Source organism: Oenanthe melanoleuca, chromosome 26 (genome assembly GCF_029582105.1).
Source record: "Oenanthe melanoleuca isolate GR-GAL-2019-014 chromosome 26, OMel1.0, whole genome shotgun sequence".
In the NCBI taxonomy this organism is placed as follows: Eukaryota; Metazoa; Chordata; class Aves; order Passeriformes; family Muscicapidae; genus Oenanthe; species Oenanthe melanoleuca.
Window position 1 is genome coordinate 3,738,844 of NC_079359.1, and position 24,763 is coordinate 3,763,606.

The 24,763-nt window shown below is 50.9% G+C and overlaps 1 protein-coding gene across 3 annotated transcripts; it reads right to left on the reverse strand.

Annotated features, from left to right (window-relative positions):
* Positions 1-65: 65 nt before the first annotated feature.
* On the reverse strand, positions 66-24,755 carry DENND2C (DENN domain containing 2C). 3 transcript variants are annotated; one of them, XM_056511485.1, is made up of 19 exons: positions 24,700-24,755; positions 17,610-18,529; positions 16,011-16,159; positions 15,365-15,477; positions 14,860-15,027; positions 12,183-12,279; positions 11,482-11,526; positions 9,696-9,877; positions 7,644-7,753; positions 7,038-7,107; positions 6,632-6,709; positions 5,747-5,887; positions 5,092-5,240; positions 4,539-4,716; positions 4,165-4,206; positions 3,142-3,229; positions 1,392-1,631; positions 940-1,026; positions 66-478 (listed from the first exon to the last, which is right to left on the reverse strand). In XM_056511485.1, exons 2-19 carry the CDS (start codon positions 18,392-18,394, stop codon positions 447-449), a joined length of 2,754 nt encoding a protein of 917 aa, XP_056367460.1. In that variant the 5' UTR covers positions 18,395-18,529; positions 24,700-24,755; the 3' UTR covers positions 66-446. The 3 variants fall into 3 exon arrangements, with proteins under 3 accessions (XP_056367460.1, XP_056367462.1, XP_056367461.1); XM_056511487.1 differs by lacking the exon at positions 24,700-24,755 and adding an exon at positions 22,678-22,829; XM_056511486.1 differs by lacking the exon at positions 11,482-11,526 and having other exon boundaries at positions 24,700-24,728.
* Between the last annotated feature and the right edge of the window lie 8 nt (positions 24,756-24,763).

Sequence of the window (24,763 nt, forward strand, 5' to 3'; positions counted from 1 at the left end):
TTTGACTCCGCCCCGCCCCTCCAGGCCAGGCCCCGCCCCCTTAAGGAACGGAGACACGTCAAGGGTTGGATCCATGAACTTTTATCGATCCATGGAACTTGTTATCAATCCATGAGCTGTTATGGATCCATGGAATTGATTATTGGTCCATGAGCTGTTATCGATCCATGGAACTGATTACTGGTCCATGAGCTGTAATGGATCCATGGAACTGGTCACTGATCCATGAGCTGCTATTGATCCATGAGCTGTAATGGATCCATGGAACTGGTCACTGATCCATGAGCTGCTATTGATCCATGAGCTGTAATGGATCCAGGGAATTGGTCACTGATCCATGGGCTGTTATTGATCCATGAGCTGTTATTGGATGTCTCCAGCTCAGTCCAGCCCCGGGCAGGCCCTGGCGTTTCCCCCTCCCACCGCTGTCCCGCAGCAGCGCCCGGTCACTTCTTCTGGAGGAATTTCATTTTACTGCCTGCAGAGAAAAAACAGCATTAGGAGCTGTAAGTGAGAGTGGTGAGTCCCTGGCAAAGGTGTCCAGAGAAGCTGTGGCTGCCCCTGGATCCCTGGAAATGTCCCAGGCCAGGCTGGACGGGGCTTGGAGCAGCCTGGGACAGTGGCAGGTGTCCCTGCTCAGGGCAGAACTGGTCCCTTCCCACCCAAATCATTGTGGGATTCTGTGAGCTGGAGGACTCCAGGATTCATCAGGCTGAGCAACTTAAGGTGGAAAGCCACACAAGATACAAAAGCTTAAAAAGAAAAGAAAAATCTTACAAAGTGTTCAGTGTCCCCTGAAGCAGTAAATGTAAAGAAGGGACCACAAGAGCAGAAACTAAAGAAGGAGTCTTCCCTTCCTTGTAACAAATTAATTATTCAATAGCTATAACTAATTAAAAAAAAATTAACAATGAACAAAACAAAGGCGTGTCCCTTTACCAAGACTGCGAAGGATTTTGTTCATTCCAGTTCGTTCTGTCTCTGGAATACTCTCCAAATACTCCAAGGCACGGATCTCAAAAAGGCCTAAAGAGGGAAAAAAAAATATTAAAAATCACTCACCAAATGAGTTACTCCATCTTTTAGCACATTAATCATGTTTAATAACACATAATAACACATGTTAATCATGATTAACAAGACCACGAAAGGAAACCCTGCATGCTGTGTGTGTAAGCTGCAGGATCAAGGAGAAAGGAGAGGGATGCAGAAATTCTTTGCTTTATAAACTGAATTATTTTGACAATTCGAAGGGCACGGGGATACTCCACGTGACAGAACTCCAACAGCAGAGGCAGGCGGCATCACACTTCAAAAGGGAGGCTGTGAAGCAGACTTGAAACGAGAAGGCAATGCCAAAACAGGACACAGGAGGGTGATGGCACAGCTACCTTTGCCCAGGTTCTTGCTGAGCTCGCGGTCCTGGATGAAGCCGGCGAACATCTGTGTTTCCATGAAGCAGTGCAGGAAGTGGCGCACGGCGCGCGAGCCGTGGCATTTGCGGAAGGGCTCGCGCTGGAACTCGCGCTCGCCCTGCTCCGTCACGCTCATGTGCAGCGAGTAGTGCCCCACGATCTCCACGAAGAACTGCACAAAAGCCTCCGAGACCAGGGAGTTCAGGGTCGTGTCACCTGTGGGGAGGTGCCTTAGGTTACAATACAAGATGGGATCAAAAGTCTGGATTCTGTCACCAGCTGTTAAACCAGCTGGGGCAGTGCCCCTGATCTCCTGGCACACATTATCTGCTCATGGGCCATCTTTAAACCAGCTGGGCAATCATCTTTATCTTCCCACAGCCCATCCTCCCTCCAGGAGATATCTCCTGTTCATGGCCACTGAGTCCCAGGGCATGACTGATAAAATTCCATCATCCCACTGGGAGATGCTCTAGCCAGGGGAGGAGCCAAGCCTTTCCTACCCAGATAAAAACTGACATTTGGAACACCAGAGCAGCCTTTGCCACTGGATCCCAGAGGAAAGCCAGACCTTTGCACATCATCCCTGGAGCTTCAGAGGAAACTGCACCTTCTCCAGGAGCACTGCTCCAGCTGAACCACATCTGCCCCTGCAGGAGGATGCAGCCACCATTGAATGGGACTGTGCCAACACCCTGACTGACTGACGGGTGTCAGCTTGGATTCTGACTCTGGCAGTGTTTTGGGATTGTTCTGTGTAATACTGTATTTCTATTTTAATTTTCCTAGTAAAGAACTGTTATTCCTAATTCCCATATCTTTGCCTGAGAGCCCCTTAATTTCAAAATTATAATAATAATTTGGAGGGACGAGGTTTACATTCTCCATTTCAAAGAGAAGCTTCTGCCTTTATTGGCAGACACCTGTCCTGCAAACCAGGACAGAAGGGCATTTGGCACTTTGGTCATTCCTCTTCCAAAGGAGGAGTGGCTTTTTTAGACAGCTCAGTCTCTTTTTGTGCTGGCTGTCTCAGATTAGGATATTCCAGGGGATTGATATCAAAGAAGTCTTAGCTCCAATATTCAATTTCCCAATGGCAACTTTCTGTTGCAGCTGGGACAAGTTTGGTTCTAAAGCTTTTCCAGAAATTAAAACATCCATAATTTCATTTCCCCTGTCAAACATCTGGTGTGTAATCAGCTGTCATCTAACAACAGGCTAACTTTAATTCTCTTCAATAATTAGGCAAACTACATAAGACAAACTCTCTGGAAAACAAACTTTGTTTTTAAGGAATTATATAATTTGCTGGTGCCATTCTCTCAAGCCACTCAGAGCTTTTTAAATTACTCACACTTCCTTATCTGATGAATCATGCATAAAGCAGTTCAACTTTGAAAATGATCAGCCATATTACCCTCTAAAATACAGAAATTTGCTGTATTCTCTGAGAAAAACATTGTCTCTGCCACTTAGAAAAATACAATAAAATTCAAAGCTGATCTGATGCTATTGGCCCAAAGGAAACTACAGTTCTGCACACACTAATTGTGAAAGGAGGAAGTGTCAGCACACCAAACTTCTCACACATTCACAAGATGTTCTCAGCAAGATCACAGGGAAACAGCTAAAATGTCACTTCTTAGCATTTATTTAAATTTGCTCATTTTTATCAGCTCCATGGAAGAGATCTGCTAATGGGAAAACACTTTTGCACAGAAAGTACCTTGAGACAGGATTTCACTCCGTTCTTCCAGGATTTGTACAAGTGCAGCCTGGAGTTTATGGGGCAGGATCTCATCCTCATCTGATACCTACAGACAGAAATGGCCAAGGAAGGACTTCTGTGTTATTCCCATCAGCAGGAGAACCAGGGGGTAGATTAGAAATATTCATAACATGCCTAAAGCAGTTAGAGAGGAGTTATTCTTTGATATATCTTAAGGGATGCAATATATTTAAATGTATTTATCTTGCAGCCACAGAAATTAAACACATTTGCTCAACATGCTCCAAACACATTTTATTAGAGTCACACACACAACTGGCCACCACACAGACTCAGGCTTATTTCACCAGTAAGACACACAAAAACAATAAAAATCTGATGAGAAAATACAACAGGTCTCAATAATATGGTTAAAAAATGCCCCAATCCTTTAATACCTTTCTCCAGTATTGCAGGCTGCAATGCAAAACAGAACAGTGAGGCAAGGAAAAGGAGAAGCAAATATCCTGAACTAGTAAAAAAATCCCCAGTATTTTTATAGCTACTTGTCTGGGGATGCAGAAACACTTTTGGGGAAGTTCAGCAGAGAACCCCAAATGAACTATGATAATTTGTTCCCTAGACTGTCATTCCTTGGAAAAACAACAATCAAAACCAACAACCAACCTCCAGCTGGATGAGAAAGTGCTGTACAGAACAGGGAGAGACAGACAAAAAGCAGCAGAGAATCTTAGGGATCCCCTTCACAGAAGAAACCAAGAAATACTTTTTAAACTCAGCTCAGACAAGCAGCATCTTTGGCTTTGCAGAGCTCTCCACCTCATGCAACCTCAACCTTGCAACAAGGATTTAAAGCCTGTTCCCTCCTCTGTCAGTTCAAAAGGGTTACAAGGTATTTCTTCAGCCACTGGAGTCTCCATATGAACACCAGCTTATCCAGATTTATTTTTATTATTTTCTTTCATCAATGCCTTTTCCTGGCATAAACCCATGAGTTACTGCTGCTGTTATTTCACTCACCTCTTGCAAGAACTTGTCAGCACAAAGATCAACAATCAGAACCTGGGGAGACATAGAAAACACACTGACTAATAACCAGGTATGTTGCTGTATAGAAAAAGAAACAGGTTTTTAATTTGTTTTTTAAATGTGGGATGTTCTTTAAATAGGGATGTCACACACAAAACACAAGTTTTTGCATAAGTGCAGCCTGTCCCTGAGAACAGTGAATATTATTTATTTTTGATAAGGCTGGAACAGCCTGACATTTGTCAGGCAAATTCACCAAGTGGCTCAGAGAAGTTTGAGAGTTTATACAGAGACAGAATCCAGAGATTACTCCAGAGAGGTCAACCTCATCCCACTGACACTGTGTGTGTCTCACACATCCTCACCTCTTCTATGGGCAGGTCCTGGAGCTGTGGCAGGGAGCAGGAGAGGATGCCAATGAGGAACGGGGTGGGAGAGCACACGATGTCAATCATGGAAGCTGGCAGGACAGGGATGTAGGTGTGCTGCCAGGTGAAGGGGTAAAGTGTTGCCACTGCAGCGTGCCCACACTTAGACAGAGTGCTGGAGAGAAGCACAGGCAGGGTGGTCAGTGCCTGCCTCAGGACAGGCTGGAAACGCTCAGGGCAGGTGACACTTGTGTACAGTCTGTGCAGCAGCAGAGGCCCCATGCACCCACTTTTGAACTCAGTTCTGGGGAGCTAAAACCACCATCAACCCAGGCTAAAGAGGCAAAAAGGAAACATTCCCTTATCTCCTCTTGTGTAAACAGCATACTCCAAATTCTAGGCATGCACATGCTGTGTGGAGAGTGCAGAAGGTTTTCAAACAGAGCTAATTGCAAAACCAGACAAGCTTGGACATGGGACAGGTCCAAACACTGAAGAAACAATAAGATCCAGTGACAGCATGAAAGAACTGCTCAGACTCATCTCTCACCTCAAGTTGTCAGCCACGAAGATGACCCTCCTTTCCAGCAGGAGGGAGGCAAAGACCCGGATGGTGTGGGAGACACTCAGGCACTGCAAGAGGCACTCGAAGTCCACGTGCTCCAGGCGGGAGTCCAGGGGGCGGCACAGCTCCATCACCTGAGGGGACACAGCACAGCAGAGCTGGGGGAGCAGCCAGCCAGGGACCCCCAGCCTGCAGCACAGGGGCCTGAGCTCAGCACAGCACAGGGGAGTTTAGGTTGGATTTTGGGAAAGGTTCTTCCCCCAGGGGGTGCTGGGCACTGCCCAGGCTCCCCAGGGAAAGGGCGCAGCCCCGAGGCTGCGAGAGCTCCAGGAGAACTTGGACAGTTCTCAGGGATGCACAGGGTAGGATTTGGGATGCCCTGTGCAGGGCAGGGGTTGGACTGGAAGGTCCTTGTGGGTTCCTTCCAGCCCAGGATATTCTCTGAATCCATGATCCTACAGAGGATCCTGTAACAACTGACATGGGGCAGCACAGAAGAGTGCCCCAGAAGCTCTTCATTAAGAAGCAGGGAACCACTTCCACAGCAAACAGATTTCTGGGACAGCCTCCCTTCCAACTTCCAGACTAATTATTTCCAGGCACTGCTGTGCCCCAGAGAGAGCAGGCTGAGCTCTGTCACCTCGTCTCCTGCTCCTGGCAGGAAGCTCCTGACGGTGATGGTGCGTCCCGGGGCGGGGAACGGAGCCTCCATCACGCTGCGCATGAAGGGGTGCACCAGGGCTGGGGACATCTCCCTCCTCTTCTCCACCTCGTCCAGGATCTGCAGGGAAACACACAGGGCCTTGGGTCACTGCTGCTGCTGACAGAGGGGACAATCCAGCAGAGCATTCCCATAAAGAAAGCTCCAGCACAGACCCACAGCCCTCTCCCACCTCGCTTGGGAGCCCTGTGAAATTCACCTCAAATGTCTGAACACTCAAACAGGAACAGCTTCCTGTGAGCACAGCTCTCCAGCCTCCTGCTACTGGAAGGAAATGCCTTGTATGAAGTAATCAAATTCTCATTATTTGGAGGAGTTAAGAGGAGCAGCATACATCCCCCTTGCCAAAAAACCTCCTTGAAATGCTGTTCTAGAAACTCTGAGCTCCAACAACCAGAACCATCTTTCATCAAAGCTTGTCCCTGTACTCTTCTGTAATAACTGCCCTTTATCTGCAGCAGCTTTCCCCAGTCCTCACCTCTTTATCTCCCCTCCTCATGGTGATACAAAAACCAGGGGAGATCCAACCCCATCCCAAACTGATTTTCCATTTCCAAGTCACAGAAGGAGAGGATGAAGGGGCACCCTCAGTAACACCAGGTATTAGGAGGCCCCTCCTGGCAGTAACTGCTGAAGGATTTGTGTGCTGGCTGACAAGGCTCAGCACCAGTGATTTCCCTGCTCAAAGCAGAGACAGAGAGGTAGCAGCACTCTCCTGGGATGAGCTGCAATCACTAGGTCTGACAGAAGCACTCAGTTACCCTGGGGAGGTGTCAGGGCTCAGGACAGGCTGTGCCAGCTCACCTTGGAGAAGAGGTTGAAGCAGCCCAGGCGGCTCACGATGCAGTACACCTCGGGCAGGCGCTTCCCTTTCCCTTCTGGCTGAAAGGCAACAGCAACAGCTCTGCTGAGAACAGGGGGGCAAGGAACAACCCAGCACCCAACTGCAGCTGATCTGCAGAATTCCTTCTGCTGCAGCCCCCCTACACTTATGAGTACAAAGGTTCTCAGGGAACACCCAGTTCCAGGAGCTGGTTCATGCCCAGAGCCCGTTTCACCATTTCTGGGCACCACCCTGACCCTTCCCTCTGCATCCCAAGGGCTGGCACCACCACAGCAGCACAGGATGGGTAACCCAGGTGGGAAAGTCACACCCTGACAGTGCCCAGGCAGTGCTCTCTGCAGCCCCAGCCCTCCCAGAGATGCTCACCAGGAGTTTCCTGCAGTACCCGAACCAGCGGCTGCCGTCCTCCCCCGTCAGCACGAAGGAAAAGGTTTCACTGGGGAACCAGAGTCAGGGTTAAACTCACCACACAGCTCAGGGGAAAGACTGACAAAGCACACAGACTCCTTCTGGTCATGCTGACAAGGGCCAAGGCATGATTACAAGGACTTTGGGATCTATTCAGGGTAAAAAACTGCACTCCATGAGCTTTTCCATCTCTCCCCCTTCCCAGCTGCTCTCACTGAGCTTTTCTCTCTCTCCCCCTTCCCAGCTGCTCTCACTGAGCTTTTCTCTCTCTCCCCCTTCCCAGCTGCTCTCACTGAGCTTTTCTCTCTCTCCTCCTTCCCAGCTGCTTCCCCATTCAGCCAAGGAGCAGCAGTAGCATTTCCAGCCCCAGGAGCTGGCCTTGGACAAACTCTTCCTCCTCACAGGAAATGCAGCAGCCCCTCCACACCTCATCTTCCCTCCCACCACAGGGATTTCCTGGATCCTTTCCCCTTTTCCCCTGCTCTGGCTGCAGCTCCTCTGGCACACTCCAAAGCTTTCAGCATTGCCTGTCTCAGTCACAAGAATCCAAAACCAAGTCTTTACCTTTTAAGGTCTGATGAAGGGAACCAATCTTTGGGATCTGGAAAGCAGAATTTGGGAATGACCTTTAGCCTCTCTTCAGTATCCTTTGATGGTCTGAAGGGATGTTCAGGCTGGAGGGGTGACAGATGCATTTGAAGTCATTGAAGTTGGTGCACAGCTGCAGCATTTAAAATACAGAAAGCATCTTCCTGACACTTCCAAAGTCTGATCCCTCACACAGCTAATGCACAGGTACAGGAGAACATGCTCTGACTATTAGCAAATTCCCAGCTCCTTCTTGCATTTTTCCTGCTGATTGGACCTTTGTAAAATGACCCAGCTTGGTAAGGACAGAGTAAGGATCTACAAGCATGGCTAAATTTATTGGAAAATGAAAGTAGAAATGACCCCTCAATGATGTCTGGGGCAGCCTGCCTTGGTTCTACCCCTGGGAGGTTTGAAAACACTAATAGACAGGAATGTGTTCAGCTTTTGATGTGCAGATCACTCATAACTGAAGTGCAAAAACTGTCCCTGAATTACATCTTCCACCACATGTGGGTTCAAATAAAATCCCTCAAGGATGCCAGGACACTTTCCATGCTCAAAACTGCCCAGAAAGGGCAAAAGAAAGGTGTTCAGCTAAAAGGCTCCATAAGAAATGGAAGGAAATTTTACACATTTAAGTAGGAAATGCCCCCAAGAAATGAAAAGTTTATTGCATAAAGTTGATTTTAGGCACTCAGCACACCCAGGCTATTCCAGTGTCCCAGGCTGTGACAGAACAAAGTGTTAGGAAAACAGAACAGCATTTTCACAGAGTAACAGTTGTAAAAAAGCTTAGATGTCCTTGGGCACACAGCCCAAAGCAGAGGTGACAGCAGATTACTTGGAAGCAAAGCTAATATTAGAAGGGAGACACCCAGTCTGACACACTGTCCCATCTAAAGTCACTCACCAAAACACTTTCACTTGAGTAGAGTATAAATAAATACTGAGAAAATAATTTGTAGTGTCAGTGCCTTTATAAAAGCCAGTACAGAGCAGGAGGGGAACCCTGCAATGCCCTTCCCAAAGGCAATGGACAGATTGAGAGGGAAAAGCCAAATCTGCTGCATTCCCTTCTTCCTCCCAACACCCTAAAGTTTGCACTTTTAGCAGATATTATTTGGGTGTGTTCAGTTTTACCCACTAAATTAACACTGTGCACTCTTTCTGGCTGTAGTTCCTTATTCATCTTGTGAACACAAGGCATTTACACACTGGAGTTATTGGCACACAAATCCTTTAGGCAGCAGGAACTGGGACACTGTGGGACCTGCTGGGACCTCCCTAAATGGATCTGACATCTCCTCTATGTGGATGACATGCAGACTCCTCAATAACCCCTGGCTTTCTCCTGATGGCACAGCCAGGATTCCTGGCTCTGTTCTGTTTGCAGTGGAAGGCAGCAGGTATGAGCCCAGACAGTGACAACTGAATATTCATCTCAATCTGGTACCACAGAAACACCAAGGCTCCATCTCAGCTTCCCAACTCAGGACACTGAGCTATAATTCAGTCACACACTGGTTTTGTCACCCATTTGGGCTGAACACCTTATTTCAAAGGTTTAGCTACAGCACTTCAACTTCCACAGATCTCCTGGTTTTGGGGGCTTGTACAAACAGATTTGCCATTTTATTATTATTCTTTTTCAAATCAGTATAATAAGCATAAAAGCTCTGGGATCCCAGTTCCTGTGCATCATCAGTGTTTCATTCCTGGTTTGCAAAGGACAGCCTGCCAGGATGAGGTTCCTGCCAGCTTTGGGACAGAGCTCTGCACTCCTTCCTCTCCCTCAGCTGGTAGCAAATACTCCATGGCTTCATGAAATTTGAATTAAGGAGGAACCTTCCTAGCTCAAAAAAGACAAACTCATTATCAAGACATATTCAACAACCTCCTGACACTACACATGAGGTGTGTAACAGAGCAAGGTGCTTCATTCCAAGCCCAGATCCTGACCAGTGTAGTTTAGGAGGGGAGACAGAGCTGAGCAGTTCCCTGGGCAGGTTTCCATGCAGCTCCTACCTTGCTGGGGAACTGCTGGATGATGTGGGGTGTGTAGGTGACCTCAGATGCCTTCTTGTGCAGGGACACCACCACGAAGAGCTCGAACAGCCGCTGCTCCTGGAGCTCGATGAGGTCCCTCTCCAGGGTCTGGTAGTGCGGGTTCCTCTTGGAGGCAGAGTGCCTCAGGCACCTGTGGTGACCTGGGGAGAGGGACAAACCCCAAACCAGCCTGTGGCTGGCACTGCCACACACCTGCAGGGCACAGAAGCGCACTCAGCCTTGCCATCAGAGGGGGAAAAGGGATGGGTGGGTTTGCTCAACATCCAAATGCTGTCCATGGGACATGGGGTGCCTGTGTCAGCTCCTCATGCAGGAAACAAGTCAAAGGAAGAGAGGAAACAACCTCAGATTCCACAGGTGGAGGTTTAGATTGGATATTAGGGACAATTTCTTAACTGGAATGGTTGTTGAGCATTGGAACAGGCTGCCCAGGGCAGTGGTGGAGTCACCATTCCTGGAGGTGTTTAAAAAATGTGTGGATGTGGCACTAGAGGATGTGGTTTAGTGGTGAGCATGGTGGTGGTGCTGGGTTGATGATTAGACTTCATGACCTTAGAGGTCTTTCCCAACCTTAACAGTTCCAGGATTCTGTGATTCAGACAGGGAGCACTGACCTGGCAGCAGCTCTGCACACCCCCCCTGACAGATACTGAATTTCTGCTGCTGCCCTGATGTTCTTACACAGAGTGACACCATGGGGAGGCAGGGAGTGAAGCCCAGCTGCAGCTCAGGAGCTGCCAGGACTCAGGGAACCACTCCAGACACCAGGGGCACTCAGGAGGGGCAGAGGCAGCTCCATGGCCAGGCTGGGCTGTCCTGACAGGCAGCACAGGCTCACAAGCACAGGCACAGCCCTCTGACGTCAGGAATTCCTGTGGCCCAGGCACCGTGACACATTCTGGACACTTTCAAACAACTCTTCCATCAGGCACTGACTCAATCATTGCAATTCTGCTGAGATTCTTCACTCTACACCTCTCTCCTTAACATAAATGGAGCTTCACTTTTCATTCCAAGTTAAAGCCTTTTGAATGTTTCCCTCCAAGTAAATGAAACATCTAAAATAATTCATAGAATCCTTGAATGGTTTGGGTTGAAGGGACCTTAAAGCTCATCCAGTGTCACCTCCTGCCAAGGGCAGGGACACCTTCCACTGTCCCAGCTGCTCCAAGGCCTGTCCAGCCTGGCCTTGGACACTTCCAGGGATCCAGGGGCAGGCACAGCTTCTCTGGGCACCCTGTGCCAGACCCTTCTGTTTAACATCATTACATGGAAGCTAAAAGCAGCTAAAATCAAGTAGGTGTTTCAGATCTGGAGTTTGGGTCTATGATCCAGCTCAGAACATTGGAATCAGACAAATACCCAGCTGAATTCTCTCCAGAGAAAAGGACATTTCACAGCATTACATAAAACAGAACTAAGGCAAGGAATCAGGAGGGAAATAATCTCAAGCAAAGCAGCAGCAAAACTGATCAGGAACAACCTCCCACAAGCCACACCACCAGCCCAAAAATTACTCTGCTTCTTGTGACTGGCAGATTAATGCCATTAAACCTCAAGGGCTCAGGGGAAGTGGCACAAATAGAGGTTGGTTTGTCACAGCAAGAGCTCTCAGACTTGGCCATGTGGCCTCTGAGAGGCTCCTGTCCCTGTCCCAGCAGATCCCCACATGTCAGCATGCTCATCCCAGCCCAGCCAAGGGTGCAGTGCTGTGGGACAGGACCAGCCCCTGTGATTCACTCACTTTTGGGCTGATTTTCTGTATCGCTTTCATTCCCACTGGTTTCACCTGAAACACACATAGTTTTCACTTATTAGCCATGCAGAAGGAAGATGGGCAACACCCAAAGTTGGGAAAGAGAGAGAGCCTGAGACTCATCAGATCAGCATCCCTCAGAGCTGCCCACCAATCCTGCCCAAAGCATCAGCCAAAGGCAGCTGGGAAATGTGTCACAACAGCAAATTTCAAAAAGCAGAGCTGGTACCAAGCCAGTGCTGTCAGTGAATGACCTGCAGGTCAGCTGAACACGGGCAAAAAACACAAACCAGCTGGTTGGTTGAGGCAGATCTAAAACTTAACAGAGTAACTATAAATAAAAACCCTACTATGGCTACACAATCAGAACAAGGCATACAGATGATGAGTACAGTAGGCAGAGATGGCTCTCATGCCAAGTGGTTTTCTGAGGAATTTTTGCTTTAATCTGCTTTTGTGAAAAAGCACTTTTAACCAGCAGCCAGCTGTCCAGGCTCAGAATCCTCCCCTTGTGACAGTGTTAAATTTGGCTTAGCAAATGCTCCTTGAGCTGAAAGCTGAACTGCAGCCACAAGTTTGGGGTTTGCACTGCAGTGTCAGCATGAGGTTGTGGTGCCAGTTCAGGGGCAGAGGAACTGTGCCAGTCAGGGTGTTTAGAGCACAGACAGTGCTGCTGGAGACCCCAATACCTTTCACTGGAGCTGCTTCTTTCCCAGCAGGACTGAGCAGCTTCACCTTCTTCTTTCCACGCTTGGAATCAAAGATCTCCTGTATTTTGAGCACCAGCTGAAATCCAAAGAAGAAGCAGAGGTTAATGTGGGGGTCCACAGAAGGTCCAGGTGCCAACAGGAGGGCAGCCCAACAGCCACCATCCAGCACTTGGGAAAAGCTGCCCAAATCCTGCAGTCCCTCTAGCCCAGCTCACTGGGGAAAAAATGAGCACAGATTTCTGCTGCAAGAGAGGGATCCCTGTCAGCACAGCTCAAAGCTGACACCAAGCATTCTGGAAATTGTCACACTTGCCTTCCCAAATAGAAGTGACAAACTGTCTGGCACCAGATCTCCATTTTCCATGCAAAGGCACTTGCAAGAACATCTTACACACCCCCCAGCACAGAGAACTCAGAACATGCTCCCCAGCACCCCAACTCCTTCCAGCCCAGAAAAAGCAGAGCTCTCTCACTGTAGCTTGGGGGTTGGTTTTTGAGTTGGTTTTTGGGTTTGCTGCTGTAGTTGGATTTCAGCTCAAGCCTCCAAAAGCACAAGTCAGGCTGTTCCAAGCACAGTCCCTGTCCCAGCTGTTTGTGGAATGGAAGGATGATGCACTCTGAGCAACCTGCTCTAGTGAAAGCTGTCCCTGCCCATGGCAGGGGCTGGAATGAGGTGGAATTTAAGGGTCTTTGTACCCAAACCACTCTGTGATTTTGCACAGACAGTGGGACAGAACAATGGGTCTGTGCTGCAGGACCACACACCTGGTCCACTGGAGAAAAAAAATTGGGAGAAAGCACAGCCCAGTGCAGACTAAGCCACAGGCATGAAAGAAGGGTCAGCATATTGACATTCTGTGCTGGTGCTGGTCATCTTCCTTCCACTGGTCACAGCAGCCTTAAAGCCAAAGTCCTGAGACTTTGTGTGTCCCTGTCACAGCCTCTCTGTGCTTTCTCCTCACCTGCCAGAGCCCCAGGGGCTCCTGGCTCCCCACATCAAAGGCAGCTCTTGATTCATGAGAAGAGGGATTTACCCTAAATGCAGGGAGCAGGTCAAGTTCATTCCTGCCTCAGGAATTCATTAAACTGAACACAGGAGGGTGGGGCCCAGCCATTTGTCATCACAAATACAGCATAAAAAGAAATATATTAAAGAGAACCTGTTTGTTCAGCTCAAGCATTTAATCTCCAGATTAGCAAACCAGGCTTTTTTTGTCTCCTTTTCCAATAAATTTCTCCCCATTTTCTGCCTCAGCCAAGCCCTCCCAGCACGAGGAGGCTGCAGGGAACAAACAACCCTCTGCAGAGAGCAGTGCTCCTCCTGCCAAATCTGCCTTCTTGTCCTTTTTATCCAGCCTTACCTAGAAGATCTTAATTTCTGTCCTGATTTTTGTGCAGCTGAGTCACCACCCTGGGTGTGTTTAAGGCAGCCATGTGTTTCTTAGGCAAAAAGTTTTGTCTTTTTAGACCCCAATCCTTTTCTCAACCTCTCAAGCAATCTTGGCTCAATTCCTCATGAGCAAAGAGAGTAAAGTGCTCTTCCTGCATGTAAATTGTTACCAGATTTTTGGAGTAGGTTTGCTTTTGGAGAACATTTTATTTTTCCTCTCCAAATGAGAGATACTCTCCATCACAGCATTTTTATAATCTTGCCATCTCCTTCCTAATTTTCCAGACCTAGGTTTTGTTTAAAAACACAGACAGAAGTTACTTGATACTCCAAAGCACTTTGAAGGTTTGAAAAGTCCTTTGCAGCTGCCCAATTCTACCTCAGTCTTGTGCACCCTGAGCAAATACACATGATTTTCAGATGAAATAAAGATCTCCTGAAGTGAAATGATTTTACCACAGCAAAAATAAGTCCTTGCCACTACCACAATTGGAATTTGAGTCCCATGCAGCTGCAGCTGCCCTTCTACAGCACTTGGTGCCTTTTACCACTGAGGGATGTGAGCTGGTAACCAACATGAGGATCTAGAAACCTTCCCAAGGCATCAAAGGAGGGTCAGAACAGTCCTCTGTGTGAAGGTGGGTTACAATTCTTCCTCACCCCTCTGGGCTCAGCAGCATCATTGTCTCTGCAGCCAGGCAGGAGGCAGAGGCCAGAAGGGAGAGCTATATAAAGGGTTTGTGAAATGCTCTTATCCCTGAGAACTCCTCTGCACCTTTCAACTATGAACCAGCAGTTCCTGATGCCAGTCCAGAGCTCCAAGTAACCAAGGGCCCCACAAGCATCCCACAGCTCAGTGGAACACCAGGATGAGTCTGGGAAGTCAGTGGGAGCAGAGTGGAACATCCACACAGTGTTCCAGAGCTGCCCCTGCAGCTCTCCAAGAGCACAAACCCAGCCCCATCCCACCCCATGGAAACACTGGGAGCAGGGCTTGGGTGACAAAGCACGAGGAAAGGCTTGTGTCCCCTCTCAGCCCTGACCTGCAGGACAACACTGAGCACTTTGTCAATAAAAGCACCACTGTCCCAGCCAGAACTGGCACTCAGGTCCCCAAACACCAGCCCTGCCACTTGGAGAGGGAATGGCTGGAGCAGCAGTGTTAAGCAGCAATCACCTGCCTGGCCCACAGCTCTGTGGCCACTCACAGAGCAGCAAGAGCTTGAAATGCCAGGCAAGAAGTGAAGATTCACACTTGAATCTCACCCAGGGCAGGTTCTTCCTCCTGCTGGCAGCCTCCACTGCTCGGAACAGCTTCCACTCAGACAGAGTGACAGGCAGGGAGGTTTCCCTCCCCAGCTTCCCTTGGAAACTTGTCTGGAAGGGCTTCAGCTCCAGTGACTTGCGGCTGAGGAAGGGAGGTTTTGGGGGAGGCTGGAAAACAGGAGCAGAAGAGAGAGTCAAGCTTGAGACTGAGTTTTGGTCCAAGGTCACAGGCAGAGGAGTCAGATTACAGCTGGAAAATCTGCTCTTCCAAGCTCTCCATCCCACCTCCCCACTCAAGCATCTCACCAAATCTCCGTTGTTCCTACTCTTTTGCTCCTTAAGCAGTTGCCATGGCTGTTCCTTATTTACATTATGTATTATTTACATTAATAATAAACAATAAAACAATAAGGGAAACCAATAACTTGACAGTGTGGAATGTGAGGATGGGGATGAGGACAAACAAGGGCCCTTGTGAGAATGATTCTGCAACACCTGACCCTACCTTGGGAGGCCTGCTGATGCTCAGGGGAGGGGGCAGCTTCCAGACAGATGGGACCTTCCACAGGGGCAAGGGCAGTGCTCTGATATCTTCATAAGGATTTTCTTTTGTAGGACCTGGAAAAAGCATTGGATGGGGGATTTATGAAAGGAGATAAAGCCCTGTGATTTTTGCTAGGGATATAAGTGGGGAAAGAGTGCAGTTGTCTGCCTTTAACAGGGTCTGAGTGACCTCTTTAAAGCTGGATGAAGTTCCCACCACATCATTCTAACCCACTGCCATCACCTTGGCAAACTGCACATGGACTCAGCAGAACAAAACACTTCTTCCCCTGCAGAGCAAGCAGCTCTATTGCAAAGCAACTCATTCTGTCAGTGCTCACACTGATCTCTGTGCAACGCTCAAGCAAAGCATTCCAAGAGCTAATAAAGAAATCAGTGTAGCACAGGCCAAGTCCAGTGACCTCCCATGACATCTGAAATCAGGCTGTTCATGTGCACATGTCACCAACACCAATAAAGAACCCCAGATGGGGAAAACCTTAAAAGTCCCAGAGCTGGAAAGAGCCTCAATGCATCCTCCCCTTCACTCCTCCCTCCCCAGCCCAACTGCCACCCTCCAGAAGAGCCCCAGAAGCAGAGGCACATACAGATAATGTCCTCGTAGATGTTGTCCTCAGACTGAGTGTGGGCCAGCCTGGACCCTGCAGTGCCATTTGTCTCCTCCCGAGGTCTGTGCGAGCCGCCGGCCGCCGGCCGCCTGCGGAAGCCCTGGATGTCCTCGAACTCAAAAGATTTCCTAGAGGAAAACCAGTGTCACTTCTTCTAAAAGCACCTGCTGGAGCTGCTGTCTGCTGTCTCCCTCCTTGGGAGCACCCAGCACAGGGATGCTCCAGTCTGGATTCACATTTCCAGGGGCTGAGGTCTAACCCCAGGCAGCAGCTCAGCCCGTGGGATGGGGGAGGGAACCAGAGGGTAAAAGAGACAAAACACGTGTATGGGTTGAGATAAAGACAGTTTGGATGGCAAAGCAAAAGCTGCACAAGCAGGGAAAGCAAAACAAGGGATTCTTTCCCTATTTCCCTCAGCAGGCAGGAGTTCAGCCATGCCCAGGGGCTCTGTCATAACAGTGACTTGGGAACAAAAACTCCAAATGTTCCCCCTTCTTGCTTCTTCCCCAATTTTTACTGCTGAGCAGAACACCACAGGGTCTGGAACATCCCCGAGGTCAGCTGGGGTCAGCTGTCCCTGCTGTGTCCCCTCCCAGCTCACACACTGCTGTGTTACCAATATTTTCATCACAACCCCAAACACAGCATCACAAAAGATGCCAAGAAGAAAATTATCCCAGCCAAAGCCAGCACACCAAGTGAGTCCCGCTCACTTTCTCTGGGGGTTTTATCAAGTAAGAAAGGGAGCTGGAGGCTCCATGGCCAAGCACACTCCAAGCAGGCATGGCCAGACCCATCCTTTCAGAGGCAAGAACCCAAACCATGTTTTGCAGACTTGCAGCAGCTCAGAACCAGGGCACTGCTTCCTACTGGCCTCTCCTACTCGTGCTCAGGGTGTTCATGCCTTTGTGGGCTGGCATTTCCATCCACTTAGCCATTATTTTGAAATTAGAGCACTGAGGTCACAGAGGAGCTGGCAGAGATTTAGCCCATCATCATCAAATTTGGGCTGTTGCTGCACACTTTGCCACAGTGGAAAGTTTCAGAACCTCAAGCCACATTTCTGCTGGTACTGTGCACACCAGTCCAGCACAGGCAGCTCACCTGTGAGCAGGATTTGCATCAAGCCACCTCAGAAGGGTATGGGAAAGAGGGAAAACCAGCCAAACCTACTGCAAGAGCAGTACCCACAGCCTCCAGCCTTAAGCAACAAGAGAATCTTTCACTCCCAGAAAAGCCAAATACTCAGCAGCCATAGTGTCCCAAGAGAAAGTTACTGTGCCATCCCCAAACTGCAGCTGAGAGAGGGAGCAGGCAGGTCTCTCCCTGGGGCCAGCATATTGTCACTTCACTCTGTTCTAAGGTGTGGGCTGACTTCTGCTTGGAACATGGAGCCTTCTTTGCAAGACTGTCAGCAGCAAAAGCAGGATACTTTCACCCAAGAACATCCTTTCCCCATGAAAAGAGGCATCACCATTAGCAGCATGTCCACAAGGACACCATGCCAAGCAAGCTGCTTGAACCTATCTAGAAAGTGACTTAGGGAAATGTTTCAGACATGAGAGATGAATTATGTACCTCTGGGCTCTCCCTCTGATCCTCCTGCTGGCTATTTTCTTCTCAGGGCTGTTGGAGGATGACACCAAGTCCCTTCCACACTGCTTTTGCCGGGGAGCTTCCCTGGTGGCACTGGCATCTCGACGAGCACCAGCACCCTTCTCTGCCAGGTAGCGGAAAGTCCTGCGAGGTTTGGGGGGTGGATCAGGAGCTGGCTCCTCCTCTTGCCCCTCAACCTCAGAGTAAATGTTCCTCAAGCTCCTCTCTGCCCTGCAGAGAGGGTCCACTCCTTTGATTTGCAGTTCTCTTTCCGTGGAGCCAGAGTTGCCTCGCTTCTTCTGAAGGTCCAAGTGAACAGGAGAGGTTCTGCCAGGCAGGGGGGGATCTGCTCTCCTCCACAGAGCTTGTGAGGTATAGAAGTTCCCTGGGGGCAGTGTGACCCCCGGGGTCAGGATGCCTGTTTGCCCCTCTCCTTTCTGCTTGGCTCGGGAAGCTGGGCCACCACAGTCCCCGCTCTGCCAGCAGCTCCGCGCATCTTCCCTGAAATCCAACCCCAGGCTCTTTGGATCCTTGGACCCAGCCTTTCTGCCATTGCCTGTGCATTCTGCCTTCACTTTGGGCAGTGCATTGCAGCTGGGATCATACTTCACTCCGAAGTCCCGTGGCTGCTGCCTGTCCCTGCTGCAGCCCCGTGTCCTGCCCTCCCACTGGGAGATTTTCTGCCGGATGTTGCGGCAGTGGCTGCGGGACAGGGTCAGCGCGGCGGCGCGGGAGAAGCTGCTGTCCCCAGCGCCCGTGGGGTGCATGGCAGGGGCCAGAGCGCTCACACACAGCCCATGGCCAGCCCTGGCCACCTCCTCCCGTGCCCTGCACACATCCAAGCTGCCACCACACTCCAAAGTGCTCAGCGGTGTCACAGAGTCCTGGCTGGCTGCTCTGACCTGCGGGCAAAAAAAAAAAAATCCCATCAGCTGCACCCCAGCCATGCTCCCACCCCAAACTCCCAGCTGCTCCTGGCAATTGCTGCAGGACATTCCTCCCCAAATCACATCCAGCACGTGCTCAGGAAGGTTTCCAGAGCTCCCCACAGGGGCTCTCTGTGCACACATCTTGGGGGGTGAGCGAAAGGGAGTGAGGCTTCAGGATTAAAAAACAAACACAGCAGGCAAAGAACACCCTGAGGGATCCCAAGCATCCGAACCCAAGGAAATTATTTAATGGCAGAGGAACACAGCAGCATGGATCTCAGCCAGCCCTTCTGCAGGAGTGCAGCTCCTCCTGATGCTCAGGCAGTACAGACAAATCCCTGTGGCACCTGAGCTCCCCACTCAGAGAGACACAGCAGGACAGAGGCAGCAGGGCAGCTTTACCTAAAAGGAACCACATCTGCTTCTCCAGTGAGGAGCTGCTGCTTCACACAGGATGAGAAGAGCTGTAGTGGTTGGGAAGAGCCCAGCTCTGGCAGTGCATCCTCCTCCCAGAAGTGCTCTCTTGCTCCACAACACAAGTGAAAACCTGCCTGGTGTTCTGTTTGTCAACACCTGACCTAAATTTGCCATCCAAGAGACTGGAGGGCAGTGGTGCCCAGCCTGTGGCTTGCAGCCAGGGGAGTTTCAAAAGGCAGAAGAAACAGGTAGGTTCTCATCTTCAAGTGAAAAATCACCCCATGTTTAGATCAGCAGAGAAGGAATGCTAAAGAAACACTCTGGCTTCTCCTACCCAAGCAGAGCCTGCACAAACAGGAGATGTGCTCTTTGAGACTTCCCACACATGTAATCCAGGGGATACAGGACACATCCTCCACATAATCCAGCAAGGAATGCAGGTGAAACCACCAGAGAGAACGGGGCTGGCTCTACAGACCCAGCACATGCAGGTCCAGCGTGGCCTCAGTACAGACATTTCATGGATGGAATCCTCTCAGCCCTGGAGCCCTTTGGCTCTACCTGCAGCTCACAAGGCATCCCCAGTATTTCCAGATATGCCAGCACAGCTGAGAACTCATCCTGGACAGAAGACAGAAGCCCATGGGCTCTAACAAGCCCCATTCCTCCCTTTCTCTGGGCAATTATCCCATTTCAGAAATCCCAGCCCTCCAGCTGTATTTAACAATCTCCTTTTGCAGTAGGAGACAAGTGTTCAGCTCAGGCCAGGGGCCACACTGGCTCTGGTAACATTCCCCTGGCACCAAGAAGTCTCCCTGCAAAAGGCAGGGAAACAGCAGAATTCCACACAGGCACAAAAGCAGAGGATCCCTGCAGAAAGCAGCCAGACCTGCTCCAGGTGGGACCAGGGGCCACAACCACACCAAGGCTCCAGCTGACTGAGCCAGGCAGCTGCCACTGCCACCCTGGGCACGTGTCCTCCACTGCCACTGCCACCACACCCGGCCAGCACTGAGTCACCACAGCCTGCCAGAGCCAGGGATGGGCAGCAAACCAAGCTGGGAGACAGAGGAGCTTAAACCTGCCTGGCAAGAGGTCATGTCCCACTCCCCAGGCTGGGTGTGGAGAGCCCCCAGCACAGCAGACCCACACCCTGCCCACTGCTAGAACCACACCTCCAATTCCAGGGCTCGGGGCTATCCCTGGAGCTGCTGATCTGCTTGGCAGAGGCATCTGAGGTGCAATTAAAAGCAAAGCACTGGCTTTGGCAGAGCTACTTGATAGCACTAGTGAGAAAGCTCACTGGTCAAGGACGTCCCAGGTTTTCCAGGCAGCTCAGGAATGGTTTGGGCACACATGGCACCAAGCCTTGGCTCTGCTGCACTCTCCCCCTCTGCCAAAGCAGCACTGTTGCTGTGGAAAGCAGCTCCCTGTCTCCAGCCTGGGTTCCTGCAGGCTGGAATTGCTCAGCCCATTGTCCCAGACAGCTGCTGGTAACTCTCCCACTCAGCAGTGAATGGGATAAACTTGGACAATCTGGGTAAGCCCCAAGCTGGAGATATTTGCTCCATCATCAGCCCTCTGTCCCTCATCAGCATTCCAGCCTGTCCTCAGTGCTTCCACAGCCACTGCAGACCCTCTTCCTGCACCAGTGAGGGGCCCCTGCCCTCTCCTATAAATAGGCATTGCTGCCAAAACATCCTGAGCCAGGGCAGAGCCATCCTTCCTCCCTGCGTGTCTGCAAGCCCTGATTAACAGACAGGAAAGCAGCTTTCCCTCTGCTGTGCCCTGAGCTGCTGAGCACCAGGGCTCCAGCACACTGCCCAGGACCCTGCTGTGCTGGGGACAGCCAGGAGACAGCCAGGGGACAGACAAACAGACAGACAGACAGGGCTCCACCAGCCTCCTCCCAGCCCAGCTGCACACCAGCATCCCCCAGTGCCTGCCAGGCCTGCAGACACAGCACGGCTGGATGCAAGACTGGCACAGGGAGAGGAAGCCAGGGGATCCTGCAGGGTGGAGCAAGGGTTTATCCACTGCACTAAACAAACCCAGCACATGCACACTTACAGCCCATGCCCACAGCTGCTCTGATTCCTAACAGCACTGGCTGCTTTCTCCTAAAATGCTCCAGCTGTCAGCTCCTCCGGGAGCAGCCTGGCAAAACATCCACAGAGAATCATGGAAAATGCTTGGAAGGGAACCACAGGGATCATCCAGTCAAACTCCTGGCTCTGCACAGGACACTCCTGGAGCTCTGGCAGTGCACATTCTCTGTTCAGTGCCCCACCACCCTCTGGGGGAAGAACCTTTTCTGGACATCCAACACCACCCATGAGGACAAATGACTGCCCAGAGGAGGCTAAGTAGCCCTGGACAGTTTTCCAGGTGGGTCCATCCTTGCTGTGCCCAAGCTGGGCACAAGCTCTGCTGGCTGCCAGCCTGTCCCACATCCTTCCTGCCACAGCTCACTTTGGGAAGGCTGCAACAAAAACTGCCTGTGCTGCAGCTTCCTCAGCCAGCCAGACACATCCATTTCTGCTTCCTCAGCTCAAGCCATGGCCAAAGTTAATGCTCCTGCCCTCTGCCAGGTCCCTGTTCCCATGGTAAGCCACAACCAGGAGCTGAGAAATGTGGAGCAGAAGCTCAGCCTTGGTCAGCACATGGAATTCCAGAATCCCAGAATGGGTTGGGTTAGACTGGAAGGGACCTTAAAGCTCCTCTCCTTCCACCCCCTCTCCTTCCAACCCCTCTCATGGGCAGGGACACCTTCCACTGTCCCATGTTGCTTCAAGCCCCATCCAGCCTGGCCTTGGACATGCAGGAATGGGATCCACAGATGGTCGAGCACAAGCCTAAAGTTCTCCCTGCTCAGCGCTGCTCCCTGGACTGTCTCTTCCAAAATATCCATCCAAGGAGGAGAGGAATGCAGCTTTTCACCTGCCCAGGCTTGCTATTAAAAACCAGGCATTTAATCTCAGCTCATCACGTGAGCCCAGGCAAGGCTAGAGACTGATCTTTGGTGAAGAAAGAGCACACTGGGGTGGTGTGATCCAAGTTAAGTAACCCTTAAATGCAGTCCAGGACAGGCTAAAACACAGTTCAGGGACACAGAGCTGGCAGAGACCACCTGGGTCAGGCAGCCAGCACTTGTATCAAGCACTACACAAATCATTCCTGCCACAGAATAACCAGACTTGTGACTGCTTCCATCCCAACCTCCCTTCCAGACTCCTTCAGTGGCCCCAGTGTGCTTCCCAGTATTTCCAGAGAAGTCAAATTTATAATCCTCACTGCATCAGGACTTAGAGGAGCTCGGTGCAGTCAAGAATTATTTCACTGGAAGCAGCAGTTTGGGGGGAAATTACATAATTTCTAGACAAAACATCACCCCTTTCTGCCAAAAGACTGCCCCATGCTGTTTGGAAGCTCCCAAAGCAGAAGAATAAGGCACGTTCACAGCACATGACAGGTAGCCCTGACTTTTTCCAGCCCTGAAAGCCAGAGAGCACACCACACATTTTCCATGCAAAGCCTCCAGACAATCCCATTTCCTGAAACCACATTCCCAGTGAGAGAAAGCTGCCAGTGCTGTTCCAGAATAAATCCCTGTCTAGTGCTGAGGTCAGGCTGGAACCCCCAGCACCCAGAGCACCCCACAGCAGAGGCACAGAGAGAACAGAGGCACTGCCACAGCACCTTACCTTGTCCTGCTCCTGGGAACACGACACTGCCTGGACCAGCCCGTGCAGCTCTGTGGCAATCCCAGTCCTTTTGTGAAAGCTGTGCAGCCCTAAACCACCCCAGAGTCCTTGTCGCCAAGCCTCCTGTGTTAGTAGCCAAATAAAAAGCAGTTTCTGGTCTTGTGCAGCTCAGGAAAGCTGGCAGCTCATTCCTGGAGGGAAAGGATCCTTTCCAGAGCTCTCAGCTACTCCCATTCTGCTCCTCTCCAGAACCACCCCAAAGCTCCTCTGAACAACTCTGCCATGCTGATGCCTCAGACATGGGCAGCACCAAACAAGAGATTTTATATCAAAATAAGTAACTCTTCAGGAATGCAGCGTGCTTAGTCATTTCCATCTCGATACAAAGCTACTCTAACCACGAGGTATTAACTCTTTCCGTGCTGCTGCATCTCCTGCTGAGGAGCAGTTCTGCCTCATTAGATCCACGGCCACAGCCCCTGCACACAGAAAATGTGCTGCTAATCCCAATTACACAGCAAAAGGAGGCTAAGTCTGGCCTCTGCCATGGGTCCTAAGACTTTTCTACTGACTGCCTCTTTCTAAAGTGATGAAATTCAACTTCTTGAAAGCAAGTTTTTCCTCAAGATATAAAAAATCCCAAACCAGAGCACTTCCAACATGTAAGCCCTGAAGGCTGCTACACCAGAGGGCACATGGACAGAACCCACAATGTACTATTTTTAAAGTCGTGGGTTTTCAACCTGACTCACAGTATCTGAATGCCCAGGGTAGCAATACTGACAACAGCAATTGACTCAGCCCCTACAGCCTGGGCTGGCTGCCAGGAATGCTGCAGCTGCACACAAGAAATGAAGCACAAGCTGGGCATGGAGTTAAAAATCAAACATGACTTCTGGAGCAGTTCCTGGAGCAGAATCTCACCATCACAGGTGAGACTCCAAAGGAAAGTCACAGAGCTTGTGTGGCTTTGCATGGGCCACCACCAACCACTCATTCCTTTGGGAATGTCTCAGCCAGGAGGTTCAAAGGGTGCAGACCAAGGCAGCACCAGAAAACCTCTCAGACATCAGTCAGATAATGTGTTCCAGAGCTGCCCACTGAGTCACATCCATATTATGTTATAACCGGAAGACTGAGATAATTTTGCCAAGCAGCAATGGACTGCACTAGGACTCAAGGTCAGATCCTTCAGCCACCAGTACTCAAATACACATTTCCAGGAGCTGGTTTCCCTGCAGCTTCCCTCCTGCTTTCCTTCCATCACTCGCTGATGCCAGTCCCAGCTGCCAGGAGGAATTGCCCCGGCAGTGCCTGGGCTCTGTCACAGCCAGGCCATGTCCAGGTCACTGGAGCAGAGGGGTGTGTGTATGCAGTGAACTGGGGAAGGCAAAGGGAGCCCAGGGAGCTCTGCAACCACTCAGCCCCACACACCTCAGTGCAACAAAGCACAAATACCCAGTGAGACCTAAACCACCAGAGCCCAGCGGTGTGTAACACACTGTACAGAATCACAGAGCGATCACAGAGCGGTGGGGGTGACAGAGAGCCTCTGCGGTGTGACCTGCTCTGCTCAGACACGGACAGCTCCAGCAGGATGGCTCCGGACATCCCCGAGGGAACGCTCTGCACAGCCCTGGGCAGCGCAGGCTGCATCGCCCTCAGCGGGAGAATCTCCCCTCAGTTCAGCGGGGCCCTCCCGTGCTGTGCCAGCACCGCACACCCGGCCGGGTCCGCTCGGCACCTCCCCGCAGGCACCTGGGCGAGTGGGGGAGACGAGCCCAGCCAAGCCCGGCTTCCCCTGCGGGCTGGGTCTCCTCAGGCAGGCACCTGCTTCCCCCGGCCCCTCACACACGGGAAGATGCTGCACCGGCCGCTGCCCGCAGCCGGGACACGGGGACCCCTCGGGGCCCGCAGCCCGAGCCCGGCCGCCACAGCGGGGAGCCCCAAACGCCCCGGGCCACCCGCTCGCCCTCCCGGCGTAGCCCCGTCCCGGTCCCACCGCCCTCCGCCCCGTCTCACCGCGGCCTCGGCCCGCTCCCGGCCCCGCTCCCGCTGGACGCTCCCGGCGCGCACGGAACCACTT